General features: G+C 48.7%; 1 protein-coding gene across 1 annotated transcript in view; it reads left to right on the top strand.

Annotated features, from left to right (window-relative positions):
• Positions 1–7,781: 7,781 nt before the first annotated feature.
• ctdsp2 (CTD (carboxy-terminal domain, RNA polymerase II, polypeptide A) small phosphatase 2) overlaps positions 7,782–15,832 on the top strand; it is a 60,728-nt gene continuing 52,677 nt past the window's right edge. Inside the window, exons 1-4 of the mRNA XM_060910276.1 lie at positions 7,782–8,254; positions 9,527–9,681; positions 10,998–11,099; positions 11,193–11,249. Coding sequence (XP_060766259.1) covers positions 8,194–8,254; positions 9,527–9,681; positions 10,998–11,099; positions 11,193–11,249 — 375 coding nt within the window. The 5' untranslated portion in view covers positions 7,782–8,193. The remainder of the gene's footprint in view (positions 8,255–9,526; positions 9,682–10,997; positions 11,100–11,192; positions 11,250–15,832) is intronic.

Genomic DNA, 15,832 nt, shown 5'->3' on the forward strand with positions numbered 1-15,832 from the left:
CTCTAGAAAAGCAGGAAATATTTAATATAATCCACTCAGTCAGAAACAGATCACAAAAATCCACTTCTCATCATCTCAACTTTTCCATAAAATAGTAAAATAAACCACTTCCCTCAATCAGAATTCCCATGATCCTGAGCTCTTCGGCTGCTCCGGTGCCAGGACGTTGATTTTCCGGACTTTTCTGCCAGGTGCTGACTCTGCAGGGTGACTCTGAGTGCTGACCTTCAGTCAGCTCAGCTGCTCGCTCAGTCCTGATGTTTATTAACGTCTCCAGTTTAACGCTGAGAAAATACCAGTGTGTGTTCTGTGTAATAATTAGTTACATTCACAACGGCAGTATGATGATTACAGATTATTTACAGTACAGAAGACTTGTGATAACAAACTAATCACACAAAAATGATCTAATTTCATGATAACCAATCTGACAACCTGATTAAACAGCTAATAACAAAGGTGTGGAGAAATCAGTCATTCCAGGAAATGTTTCTATCTTTATTAATAAACACTGTTATTTATTCTGATTTTTTTTATATTTCATCTTTAAAACAGTTCCTGCTTATTCACCTATTTGGGTTCAATTAAAAACAAATTTAATACTTTTTCATTAATCCATCCATCCATCCATTTTCTACTGCTTATCTGGGTCCAGGTCACAGGGGCAGTACTTCCAGCAGAGATTTCCTGGCCTCCCTCTGCCCAGCCACCTCCTCCAGTTCCAACACCCACCTAGAATGAGTCTGACTTATTAGCAGCAATGTGGACCAAGCCCTCTGTGCAGTTATACAGGGCCCGAATGACCCGTAGCAGTCAGCCCGGTATCCTATACTCCTGAAACACCCCCACAGGACACCCTAAAGGACATGGTTGTCTGCCTTTTCCAATTCCACAAAGCAGATGTAAACTCACAGACAACCTCACATGCACCCTGCAGTTCCCTGTTGAGGGTAAAGAACTGGTCCCGTATTCCATGACCATGAAAACCACATTGTTCCTCTTGAATCCAAGGTTTGACTAATGGACAGACTCTCCTCTCCAGCGCCTTGGCATAGGTTGTCTCAGGAAGGCTGAGTAGTTCCCCTCAAATTGAAACACACCCTCCAGTCCCCTTTCTATAAAAGGGGGACCTCCACCCCAGTCTGCCAATCCAGAGGCATTGTCCCTGATCTCCACGCAGTGTTGAAAAGGCATGTCAGTGAAGACAGCCCCATAACATCCAGAGCCTTAAGGAACTCAGGGTGAATCTCATCCACCCCCAGGGCCCTGCCACCAAAGAGTTTTTTAACCACCTCAGAGACCTCAGCCCTAGTGATGGGAGACTCCCCCTCTGAGTCCTCATACTCTGCTATGGAGGGCTTGACTTGTTTAGTCAAGCCTTTTGTTAATGGTGTTTATGAGGTAAAGGTGTAGATCTGGAGGGTCCTCAGACAGAGTGTTTTGGTAAACTGGGATGTATGGATGCTGTCAGTCCCCACTCGCTTGCTCACTCGAGTTTGTTGATGGTGTAGTGGCTGCTGCTTTATGTCCCGGGGCCCCTCATGCCTGTGTTACCTTCTGGCTCTCCCCTTTTAGTTATGCTGTCATAGTTAGTTTTGCCGGAGTCCCTGCTTGTACTCAGTGCAATATGTATACTGTTCCTACTTATTCAGGTGACATTGGGCATACCTAACAACCTGTGTTTTCTCTCTCTTCCCCCCCCAAATCTGTCCCTCTGAGTTACATGTCGGTCCTGGGATCGAGATGCTGAACCTCTTCTGCTCCTCGGACCTGCCTGATCCATCCTGGTGCCCTGTGTCTGGTTGGAGTCTCATCACATCGCTCCTGTGGAGGGCGGCCCCATGTGAACAGTTGGGGGTCGCGCCTGGAGGACACTCTGGACTCCTGCAGTGATGCTTTTGTGGCTGAAGACTGCAGTTGACTTGCTGACTTTAAGACTGCAGTTGACTTGCTGACTTTGGGACTACAGTTGTTGTGAACGGTCTTGCGCTTGGGTTTCCATCAGTGGGGGGTTTATAGCATCAACAAAGCTGACTTTATGTTAGGACTGTTAATGTTATAGTCATGTTGTCTGTTGTTGCCCAGATGGGGATGGGTTCCCTTTTGAGTCTGGTTCCTCTCAAGATTTCTTCCTCATGTCGTCTGAGGGAGTTTTTCCTTGCCACCGTCACCACAGGCTTCATCATTGGGGATAGATTAGGGATAAAATTAGCTCATATTTTAAGTCGTTCAAATTCTGTAAAGCTGCTTTGCGACAATGTTTATTGTTAAAAGCACTATCCAAATAAACTTGAAAAGAAAAAAAGAAAAAAGGGCATGTCATTGGGATTCAGGAGATCCTCAAAGTATTCCTTCCACTGACTATGTCCTCAGTTGAGGTCAGAAGCACTCCATCCCCGCTGTATACAGTTGGGGCAAAACACTGCTTCTGGTCATGAGTTGTCTGATGGTTTGCCAGGATCGCTTCAAGGCCAACTGAAAGTCATACTCTATGAGCTCACAGAACTCCTCCCACACCTGAGTTTTTGCTTCTGCAACTGCCAAAGCCACACTCCATTTGACCTGTTGGTATCTGTCAACTGCCTCCGGAATCCTACAAGCTAACCAAGGTTCTTCAGCTTGATTCCTCCCTTTATCACTGGCAGGGCTTTGAACCAGAATTTTTTTCCTATTGGTTCGTTCCGAACAGAAACGGAATTTTAACGTTTCCGGTTTTGGGTTCCACCATTAAATAGACGTTCCCGACCCGGTTAGAACAAAAAAATTTCGTTCCCGGAACAGTTAATTACGTTCCCTGTCAGCTGTTTAACAAATGGCTATAAAATTATGTCTCTGTCTCAGCCAGCTTAAGCCAAATGTAGGCTAATTCTATTACAACCTTCATTAAATAAGACAAGAAATAATTCAAAACAATTATTATTTCAAATGTTGGTGATTTGGATTCTCAGTATGTCTTCCCATCTACACAAACAGAAAAAGTGCCAAAAATGAAAGATAATTCATTTAGTGTGTTACCAAAGGCTAGTCAGGCCCTATAGAGGGCTACCGCATGACGTCACCGCGCCGCGAGATTTTGTTAGGCACCATATTGGAAGACCAAGTACACATCTATGCAAGTACATACATACATAAAACAAACTACACCTGAAATGTAGCCAGGGCCGGTTCTGCCCTAATCTGGACCCGGGTGCAACATCGCGCAACCCCCCCCCCCCCCCCCCCCCAAAAAAAAAAACACCAGTCTAAATCAGGACAACCATCACATAACTATAAACATTTTATATCAACTATTTTAACTAAATGGGCTATAATAAATAAGCCTGCAGGCAGCCATGGCGGGCTGCCTCAGAAAAGTAACCATTCAATGACACAACTGAAAGCCTGCAGCCACGGCGGGCTGCCTTAAAAAGTAACCATTCAATGACACAACTGAAAGCCTGCAGCCACGGCGGGCTGCCTCAGAAAAGTAACCATTCAATGACACAACTGAAAGCCTGCAGCCACGGCGGGCTGCCTCAGAAAAGTAACCATTTGTCCTACCTTAAAACTCGTTTTGCATTTTCTGCCTCCTTTTTTGTATTTTCGACCGTCCATTTATTTTCTTTTCTTTTCTGAAAACCCGATTTGTGTCCAGACATTTTGTTCTGCTACCAACGAACTAACTCGTCAGGTCTCGTCTCTCGAGCCCGCGATGATTCCCGTGGGAAGGGCAACAACTGATACATTTTTACAAACAGCCATTGGGAGGTTGCAACGTTCAGGCTCTTCTTTGCTCAGACACTCAGTAATGCACTTACTCACTTATTATCACGTGGAGACGTTATAGTAGTCCACCTTCCCGCTCTCTCCATTCAGTCAGCGAACGTCACACAGGAAGTGAACCCCAGCGGGTCATAGAAAGTTGCGCAGGAGAAGAATGACTTTTTTATTTGTAGGCTACGGAAACTTTAAGGAACGAAATAAAAACCGGTATTAACCGGTTACCATTATTTTTAATAAGCGTTTCTGTTCCAGAACATAAAAAATAATAAAGTTTCTGGTTTCGTTTCTGTTCCATGTGAAATAGAAAAAGTTCCTGGTTTTCGTTTTCGTTCCTTGAACCGGTTCAAAGCCCTGATCACTGGTGTAGACCACCAGGTTCAGGGTATTGGCACCGCAACAGGCAACAAACAAACTTACGGCTACAGAACATACATTCTATACAGCCACCTCAGCAATAGAGGTGCAGAACATGGCCCATTCAAACTCAATGTCTCCATCCTCCATTGGAATGCAGCAGAAGTTCTGCCTGAGGTGGGAGTTGAAGATCTTCCAGACAGGAGCCTCTGCCAGACATTCCCACCCCACCCTCACTAGATGTTTGGGTGGATCTGACCTGTCTGGCATTGTCCCCTGTCATCTGATCCAACTCACTACCAGGTGGTGATCTGTTGACAGCTCACCTCCTCTCTTCATCTACTGTAAGTCTCCAAGACATGCGGTCATGGATCTGATGACACAACTACAAAACTGATCATCAACCTATGGCTGAGGGTGTCCTGGCACCAAGTGCATTTATGAACACTCCTATGCTCGAACATGGTGTTTGTTATGCACTGAAGTAGAATAGCAAAAAAACAAACAAAAAAAAAACGCTCAGGTTCAGGTCAGGCAGGTTGTTCCTTCCAATCACCCCACTGCAGGTTTCACTGTCACTGCCCACCTGAGCAGTGAAGATCACCAGTAGAATAACAGAATACCCAAAGGGAGCATCTTCCAGCACCCCCCTATGGACTCTAAGAAGGATGGATATTTTGAATGGTGCATAAACACAAACAACAGTAAGAGCCCATTCCCCGACTTGAAGGTGCAGGGAAGCAACCCTCTCATTCCCTGGGAAAACTCCAATGTCTAAGCGCCAAACTGGGGGGCTATAAGTGTACCCACACCTGCCCACTGCCTCTCACCCAGGGCAACTCCAGAATGGTATAGAGTCCAGCCCTACTCCAGGAGACTGGTTCCAGAACCTGTGCTGTGTGTTGAGGTGATGAGCTCGACCATATCGCCCCAAGTGAGCCAATATTTCTCAAACTCATGCACAGGCTCCTTCCCCATTAGAGAGGTAACATTCCATGGCCCCAAAACCAGTTTTGGCAGCCGGGGATCAGTCCGCCAAGGCCCCTGCCTTCAGCTGCTGCTCAAGCCACAATGAACCAGATCCCTATGGTTCTTCCTGCAGGTGGTGGACCCACAGGAGGGCAGATGCATGTGGTGCTTTCAGGCCCATGGGTAAAGGCCCAACCACCAGGTGCTTGCTAATGAGCCACCACTCCAGGCCTGGCTCCAGGCGAGGTTTCATACTTCCTCGATTTCTTCCTTCTAATCAAGGTCTTTCGAATCACATTTAGTCTGGCCACCAAATTGCCCCCAACAACAAAGCTCCTAGAATCACTTGCATGCTCAAACCCCTCCACTACGGTAAGCTGGTGATTTATTAATCATGAATATCAAATCTCAGTTTGATGTTGATGAGATTTCACTGAGATTCTGTGCGAGAAACTTGAAAGTTTTACACATAGTAAACACGGGGAAGCCATGGCCTAAAGGTTAGAGAAGCAGCTTTTGGTCACTGGTTTGATTCCCTGGACCAGGAGGAATGGCTGAAGTGCAAGGCACCTAACCCCCATGATGCTGTTATCTTCGACATGGATCTCAAAAAACTGAACATTGCACTTCTAGAAAAGGTTCTTTGTATCGAAAACAGTTCTTTGTAATAGTTCAAAGTTCTTTGGTTCCTAAAAAGGTTCTAGTTTGATTGTGATATGAAAACACTGTTGGTTCTGCATCAAAACTTTAACGGCTTCCGCAGCAGGAGAGAACTGAAGAACTCTTAGAGGATGTAAATATGAGTGTGTAACTGCACTGATTGTAAAACAACAGGAGTAAGATCTAATACATTTAATATTTAAATGAGGACTTTTATCAAATTATTTTTGGCGACTGTTATTTTGCTTTAAAAGCTGTGTTTTAGCGCCACCTGCTGGTAAATATAATCCATTTACAAAGAAACATTTACTTTATATAAAAATTTACAGCTTTTGCAGAAATCAGGCTCAAAACCTGGAGAGTTAAATCAATGTGAACAAATTATTTAAAGTGAAGAATGAAGTCGAAAACATCAGATGAAGCCTCTGTTGATTAATGTGGAGTATTTCAGGAATATTCACTTCAGTATTTTATTCGTGTTTTTGGAAAAGTTTGAGTCTGACTTTTTCCTGTTTATGCAAAAGTGTATAAAAAATCTAAACAGTTTATAACAAAGAGTCTATAATGTGTTAATAATATTATAAAATATTATTTTTTTGGTAAACAATTAAATAAAATAATTTATTACATTGACGTAAATTATATTCGTGACATTTTATTGTTAAACTTTTCATTTATTATCATCCACATAATCATATAGATAACGCAACAAATCATTATGTAATAAATTATAACAAAAAACTATAAAATAAATATAAACCTATTATTAAAAAACAAAAGTACGTTAATAATTGAAAGGAAAACCACACATTATGTGAACCTCGAGTTGTTTCCATTAAGATTAATTATGAACTATTTCTGGTTGTAATTTTCAGTTGTTATGAAATAAAGTATTTTTTATTTGTGATTTTATTTTGTTAAAATTCAGCTGGAATGTGCGGCTCCCAGATCCGCCGCCGCAGGACGGTTTCAAGGCGCCCGGTGTTTGAATAAAATCCTGTCAGAATCCCGCGGTGGGAAAAAAACCCCCAAAAAACTCAATTAAAATAAAACAGAAAAATATCATCAGGTGCTTTTAAACAGTGTTTATTGCGGTGGTGTTTGTGAGCGGGTGTAGGATTTGCTCGAGTGTTTGGATGTGGTGTTTTATCCAAGTTTGTTTATAAATAAGCAGAATGAGCTAGCCGTGTAGTTAGCATCAGCGGTTTTATTTAAAAAACTGGATTATAATAATTTCTCCCCTTAATATCATTACATTTTCATGTCTGAAATGTTCATGTGGAAAGCAAATTAAAACAAAAGCTTGTTCCACTGAATGCTGGTCGTGTTTGCAGTTAGCTATAGCCGTTAGCGGCTCTCAAAATGTGAGTGCGCGTCTATTCTGAGTTTTACGATTTAATAGACGCAATTAAACCGAGTCACTTTTATCTCAGCAGAAATGGCTTCGGTTTTATTCCAGATTTTTTTTTTTTTTTTTGCGGCGTCAATTCCTGTTCAGACTCGATACTTTTTGTAGAGTCGACTCCTGTTCTGGTTCCTGATTTAGGGAGTTGATTCTTTTTCTGATACTCAAACTGTTGTGTCCTTGTTCAGATTCTGTTTTTGTGGAGTCGGTTCCTGATGTGATTCAGCATGCCTGGGACTCGGTTCCTGTTGTGATTCAGCATGCCTGGGAGTCGGTTCTTGATGTGATTCAGCATGCCTGGGAGTCGGTTCCTGTTGTGATTCAGCATGCCTGGGAGTCGGTTCTTGATGTGATTCAGCATGCCTGGGAGTCGGTTCCTGTTGTGATTCAGCATGCCTGGGAGTCGGTTCCTGATGTGATATTCCCATGAATGTGAACCTTAGTGTGGCATTAGATTGCTGGGACAGTGTTATTCTGGGTAAAATAAATGACGACTGTTCGCGGCACATTTCTGATTTTGAGAATAAAAACTGTGATTTTACTGTAAAACCTCAAACAGACGCGCAGCGGCATTTGATTCCTGATTCGGTACATGTCCTGCTGAAACTCCTGATTCTGTTCTGTAGGCCTCCATCATTCCACTGAACACATGGATCAGAGCCATACGCCCCGAAAGCCCACTGTGCGCTCCTGCGGGATTAATAATGTGATTAAATATTAAACACTCAGATTACAGTCTGTTATTTGTTTGTGAGTCTCTCCTCAGTGCGCGCGTGTGTGTACACGGGAGAGTTTGGGGGAGCTTGAAACCGTCTCCCATTTCCTCTGCCTTGTTTTGTATTTTTTTCTCGCGCGCGTTCTCCATGTTGGAACCCAAACTGAGCGCTTTGTATTTTCGCTCTTGTCTCGCTGCGGTTCCGCAGGAGCGACTCTGAGCACCGCCGCGCTTCCACTCGGGGGATTTGTGCGATCTGGAAGTTTATGTGGGGGGAGGGTGTGTGTGTGTGTGTGTTTAATGAAAGTGGGAAACTGGATGGGATTAGATGGAAAGTTCTGTCATCACACAAGTGCAGAGAGAAGATCTTCAGCTGCCTTCCAAACCAGGTGAGAGCCTCAAACACACACACACACACGGGAGCACTGGGCGCGCGCTCTCTCTCTCTCTCTCTCTCTGTGAGTGTGTGTGTGTGAGAGAGAGTGAGTGTGTGTGTGTGTGTGAGAGAGAGTGAGTGTGTGTGTGTGAGAGAGAGTGAGTGTGTGTGTGTGAGAGATACACAGGGCTTTAGAAGTTCAACACAACTGATCTTAATGTACATCTGTGTGTGTGTGAGAGAGAGTGTGTGTGTTAGTATAAGTCTCACACACTGTTTACTGTTTGTGTTTACTGTTTGTGTTTACTGTTTGTTTACTCTGTTATGATGATTTGTCTGATCTCAGGTTTATGGTGATATCGCGATATTACTGTGTGATTTGTTTCTCAGAGACACACCTTCACTCGTGCCCTAGATAAGCACCCTACATAGGCAGCCTCCCTCTCTCTCTCTCTCTCTCTCTCCCCCCCTCTGGAACATAAACACGCAGAGGTCAGGCAAAGGGGCGGGGCCAGGGGCGGGGCGGGGGCGGGGCCTTATCCTGTCAGTTGAGTGTGTTGTGAAATGAGCCTGAATTAAACTCCAGTATAAAATAATGTGGACTTTAATGTCGCTGTGATGAATAAAGTTGTGGAGATAAATTCCAGAGTCACAGGTTTCAGCGTCGGTCAGCGGAAAGTTCAGGATTAAAACAACTTTCGCTCAGTAAATAAATCCTGTTTATCTTGTGGTTGTGTGTCGTTTTGTTGTTTTAATCGTTCACCTTGTCATCATCTTCACCGCATCTCCATCATCATCATCATCATCATGTCTGACTCGGTCACTGCGTTCACATCTACAGCACATTCCGTTTCGGTTTTTATTCCAGCAGTGACAGTTTTCCTGTGAGCTGTTTACACAGATAATGAAAATAAATATTCTGCTAATATTCCTGTTTATGTGCCACTGTATGTTTATCCCAGCTGTGTAAAGCGGTGTGTAAATCACAGCGCAGAGTGTGAACAGGTGCGACGCTATGATTCGACTCGAACGGCCGTAAAAACCACGACTGAGACGCAGATCCTGAACGCGCAGTAAACTCGGGTTATTCCACATGGCTTCATTAGGAAACATTGTTTTCCTAAATATTAACGCACATGTAAACATCCTGATTGTATTTGTTGTTGTGTTTCACCGTATTTTCACTGATTCTCATCACCATGTTTCACCTCGCTGTGGTGATTTTTGTTCACCTTGTGCTTTTTGTCTTTGACGCTAACGTGTGTATTTTCGTGTGTGTTTTCAGGTCAGGTGAAAAAATCATCTCTGAAAAAGCCCCGGAGCAGGAATATTTTTAAAGCTCTTTTCTGCTGCCTGCACACGCGAGATGCTGCTCAGACGCCGACGCCGCCGTCCCATGATGCCCTGCTTCCCACTGAGGAGAACAGATCCATCACGAAGGTGAACACACTCGTTATTAATCCTGGAGGCTTTTACTCACTTCTGATCACCGACTGACCCACAGTCACACGTTCATACAGTTAATGTGGAGATGTCAATAATTAACAGCTTCACTGAGGCCTGATGATGAAGAATCACCCTGAGTCTGAAATCACTCCGGCTCACTACACAGGGCACGAGACAGTGAGGACGCCATTTTGCAGTGCTGTCCAAAACCTTAGTGAGGATTATTACACCCTATATAGTGCACTCAAAGTATCCCACAATGCATCACGAACAGTAGTGTACAATGATGGTCACTAACCAAAGGAATATATCCCATCATGCATTGCGGTCGCGCTGAAAGAAATTAAAAGTCTCACGTGATTTAATAAAAGGCAGCGGCAACAAAGAAAGTATTCAGCCTTGATTTAAAAGAACTGAAAGCTGCCGCAGACACAAAGTACACTGTACTGATTAATGTGGGAAACGCGCTCAGTGTAATATGGATTTATCACAAAAATACATGCAGGTGTTTATGATTATGAAACCCACCAGCCGACTGACCTGGCACGTTTTAATTGTGCGACAGTAATGACGTAAATACCAGCGCGACGGACTCGTGTCAGAAAATGTTTTTTCATTTTACGAATGAGCTCACTGTATAGTCCTCTATATAGTAATTCCCTATGTAGGGAGAAGTGAATGAGTGAGAAATGTTGGACACAGGGTCGGTCTTCTGACTGGGAGCACAACGCGTTCCGAGTGGATGAGGGGAGGGCAGCGCGTTCCGAGCGGATGAGGGGAGGGCGGCGCTTTCCGAGCGGATGAGGGGAGGGCGGCGCGTTCCGAGCGGATGAGGGGAGGGCGGCGCGTTCCGAGCGGTTGAGGGGAGGGCGGCGCGTTCCGAGCGGATGAGGGGAGGGCGGCGCGTTCCGAGCGGTTGAGGGGAGGGCGGCGCGTTCCGAGCGGATGAGGGGAGGGCGGCGCGTTCCGAGCGGATGAGGGGAGGGCGGCGCGTTCCGAGCGGATGAGGGGAGGGCGGCGCGTTCCGAGCGGATGAGGGGAGGGCGGCGCGTTCCGAGCGGATGAGGGGAGGGCGGCGCGTTCCGAGCGGTTGAGGGGAGGGCGGCGCGTTCCGAGCGGTTGAGGGGAGGGCGGCGCGTTCCGAGCGGATGAGGGGAGGGCGGCGCGTTCCGAGCGGTTGAGGGGAGGGCGGCGCGTTCCGAGCGGTTGAGGGGAGGGCGGCGCGTTCCGAGCGGATGAGGGGAGGGCGGCGGTGTGAAAGTGATTAGTTGAGAGCGAATGGTGATGATTTCTTTTCCTTTCCTCTGCAGGTGTGTGAGTCGAGTCTGCTGCCGGACGTGACTCCGGAGGACGAGGGGAAAGTCTGTGTGGTGATTGATCTGGATGAGACTCTGGTCCACAGTTCCTTTAAGGTTCTTTCACACTTAAACAAAACACACAATTTCCTCATCAGCGTTGTGTTCATGGACCGTGTTTTTAACATCAACGGGATTTTATGCTTTTAGCCGATCAGTAACGCTGACTTTATCGTTCCGGTGGAGATCGAGGGAACCACACACCAGGTACAGAACCACACACACACACACACACACACCAGGTACAGAACCACACACACACACACCAGGTACAGAACCACACACACACCAGGTACAGAACCACACACACACCAGGTACAGAACCACACACACACCAGGTACAGAACCACACACACACCAGGTACAGAACCACACACACACCAGGTACAGAACCACACACACACACACCAGGTACAAAACCACACACACACCAGGTACAGAACCACACACACACACCAGGTACAGAACCACACACACACACCAGGTACAGAACCACACACACACACCAGGTACAGAACCACACACACACCAGGTACAGAACCACACACACACCAGGTACAGAAACACACACACACACCAGGTACAGAAACACACACACACACCAGGTACAGAAACACACACACACACCAGGTACAGAAACACACACCAGGTACAGAAACACACACACACACCAGGTACAGAAACACACACACACACCAGGTACAGAAACACACACACACCAGGTACAGAACCACACACACACCAGGTACAGAACCACACACACACCAGGTACAGACCCACACACACACACCAGGTACAGACCCACACACACACACCAGGTACAGAAACACACACACACACCAGGTACAGAACCACACACACACCAGGTACAGAACCACACACACACCAGGTACAGACCCACACACACACACCAGGTACAGACCCACACACACACACCAGGTACAGAACCACACACACACACCAGGTACAGAAACACACACACACACCAGGTACAGAACCACACACACACCAGGTACAGAACCACACACACACCAGGTACAGAACCACACACACACACCAGGTACAGACCCACACACACACCAGGTACAGAAACACACACACACACCAGGTACAGACCCACACACACACCAGGTACAGACCCACACACACACCAGGTACAGACCCACACACACACCAGGTACAGACCCACACACACACCAGGTACAGACCCACACACACACACACCAGGTACAGAACCACACACACACCAGGTACAGAACCACACACACACCAGGTACAGAACCACACACACACCAGGTACAGACTCCCACACACACACCAGGTACAGAAACACACACACACACCAGGTACAGAAACACACACACACACCAGGTACAGAACCACACACACACCAGGTACAGAACCACACACACACCAGGTACAGACCCACACACACACACCAGGTACAGAACCACACACACACACCAGGTACAGAAACACACACACACACCAGGTACAGAACCACACACACACCAGGTACAGAACCACACACACACACCAGGTACAGAAACACACACACACACCAGGTACAGAAACACACACACACACCAGGTACAGACCCACACACACACCAGGTACAGAACCACACACACACACCAGGTACAGAAACACACACACACACCAGGTACAGACCCACACACACACCAGGTACAGACCCACACACACACCAGGTACAGACCCACACACACACCAGGTACAGACCCACACACACACCAGGTACAGACTCCCACACACACACCAGGTACAGAAACACACACACACACCAGGTACAGAACCACACACACACCAGGTACAGAACCACACACACACCAGGTACAGACCCACACACACACACCAGGTACAGAACCACACACACACACCAGGTACAGAACCACACACACACACCAGGTACAGAACCACACACACACACCAGGTACAGAAACACACACACACACCAGGTACAGAACCACACACACACCAGGTACAGAACCACACACACACACCAGGTACAGAACCACACACACACCAGGTACAGAACCACACACACACACCAGGTACAGAACCACACACACACACCAGGTACAGAACCACACACACACACCAGGTACAGACCCACACACACACACCAGGTACAGACCACACACACACACCAGGTACAGAACCACACACACACCAGGTACAGAACCACACACACACCAGGTACAGAACCACACACACACCAGGTACAGAACCACACACACACCAGGTACAGACTCCCACACACACACCAGGTACAGACTCCCACACACACACCAGGTACAGACTCCCACACACACACCAGGTACAGACTCCCACACACACACCAGGTACAGACTCCCACACACACACCAGGTACAGACTCCCACACACACACCAGGTACAGACTCCCACACACACACCAGGTACAGACTCCCACACACACACCAGGTACAGACTCCCACACGCACACCAGGTACAGACTCCCACACGCACACCAGGTACAGAAACACACACGCGCACCAGGTACAGAAACACACACGCGCACCAGGTACAGAAACACACACGCGCACCAGGTACAGAACCACACACACACCAGGTACAGACCCACACACACACACCAGGTACAGAACCACACACACACCAGGTACAGAACCACACACACACCAGGTACAGAACCACACACACACCAGGTACAGAACCACACACACACACCAGGTACAGAACCACACACACACCAGGTACAGAACCACACACACACCAGGTACAGACCCACACACACACACCAGGTACAGAACCACACACACACCAGGTACAGAAACACACACACACACCAGGTACAGAAACACACACACACACCAGGTACAGAACCACACACACACCAGGTACAGACCCACACACACACACCAGGTACAGACCCACACACACACACCAGGTACAGACCCACACACACACACCAGGTACAGACCCACACACACACACCAGGTACAGACCCACACACACACCAGGTACAGACTCCCACACACACACCAGGTACAGACTCCCACACACGACACCAGGTACAGACTCCCACACGCGCACCAGGTACAGACTCCCACACGCGCACCAGGTACAGACTCCCACACGCGCACCAGGTACAGACTCCCACACGCGCACCAGGTACAGACTCCCACACGCGCACCAGGTACAGACTCCCACACGCGCACCAGGTACAGACTCCCACACGCGCACCAGGTACAGACTCCCACACGCGCACCAGGTACAGACTCCCACACGCGCACCAGGTACAGACTCCCACACGCGCACCAGGTACAGACTCCCACACGCGCACCAGGTACAGACTCCCACACGCGCACCAGGTACAGACTCCCACACGCGCACCAGGTACAGACTCCCACACGCGCACCAGGTACAGACTCCCACACGCGCACCAGGTACAGACTCCCACACGCGCACCAGGTACAGACTCCCACACGCGCACCAGGTACAGACTCCCACACGCGCACCAGGTACAGACTCCCACACGCGCACCAGGTACAGACTCCCACACGCGCACCAGGTACAGACTCCCACACGCGCACCAGGTACAGACTCCCACACGCGCACCAGGTACAGACTCCCACACGCGCACCAGGTACAGACTCCCACACGCGCACCAGGTACAGACTCCCACACGCGCACCAGGTACAGACTCCCACACGCGCACCAGGTACAGACTCCCACACGCGCACCAGGTACAGACTCCCACACGCGCACCAGGTACAGACTCCCACACGCGCACCAGGTACAGACTCCCACACGCGCACCAGGTACAGACTCCCACACGCGCACCAGGTACAGACTCCCACACGCGCACCAGGTACAGACTCCCACACGCGCACCAGGTACAGACTCCCACACGCGCACCAGGTACAGACTCCCACACGCGCACCAGGTACAGACTCCCACACGCGCACCAGGTACAGACTCCCACACGCGCACCAGGTACAGACTCCCACACGCGCACCAGGTACAGACTCCCACACGCGCACCAGGTACAGACTCCCACACGCGCACCAGGTACAGACTCCCACACGCGCACCAGGTACAGACTCCCACACGCGCACCAGGTACAGACTCCCACACGCGCACCAGGTACAGACTCCCACACGCGCACCAGGTACAGACTCCCACACGCGCACCAGGTACAGACTCCCACACGCGCACCAGGTACAGACTCCCACACGCGCACCAGGTACAGACTCCCACACGCGCACCAGGTACAGACTCCCACACGCGCACCAGGTACAGACTCCCACACGCGCACCAGGTACAGACTCCCACACGCGCACCAGGTACAGACTCCCACACGCGCACCAGGTACAGACTCCCACACGCGCACCAGGTACAGACTCCCACACGCGCACCAGGTACAGACTCCCACACGCGCACCAGGTACAGACTCCCACACGCGCACCAGGTACAGACTCCCACACGCGCACCAGGTACAGACTCCCACACGCGCACCAGGTACAGACCCCCACACGCGCACCAGGTACAGACCCCCACACGCGCACCAGGTACAGACCCCCACACGCGCACCAGGTACAGACCCCCACACGCGCACCAGGTACAGACCCCCACACGCGCACCAGGTACAGACCCCCACACGCGCACCAGGTACAGACCCCCACACGCGCACCAGGTACAGACCCCCACACGCGCACCAGGTACAGACCCCCACACGCGCACCAGGTACAGACCCCCACACGCGCACCAGGTACAGACCCCCACACGCG

The sequence above is a fragment of the Neoarius graeffei genome, chromosome 26 (assembly GCF_027579695.1).
Source record: "Neoarius graeffei isolate fNeoGra1 chromosome 26, fNeoGra1.pri, whole genome shotgun sequence".
NCBI lineage: Eukaryota > Metazoa > Chordata > Actinopteri > Siluriformes > Ariidae > Neoarius > Neoarius graeffei.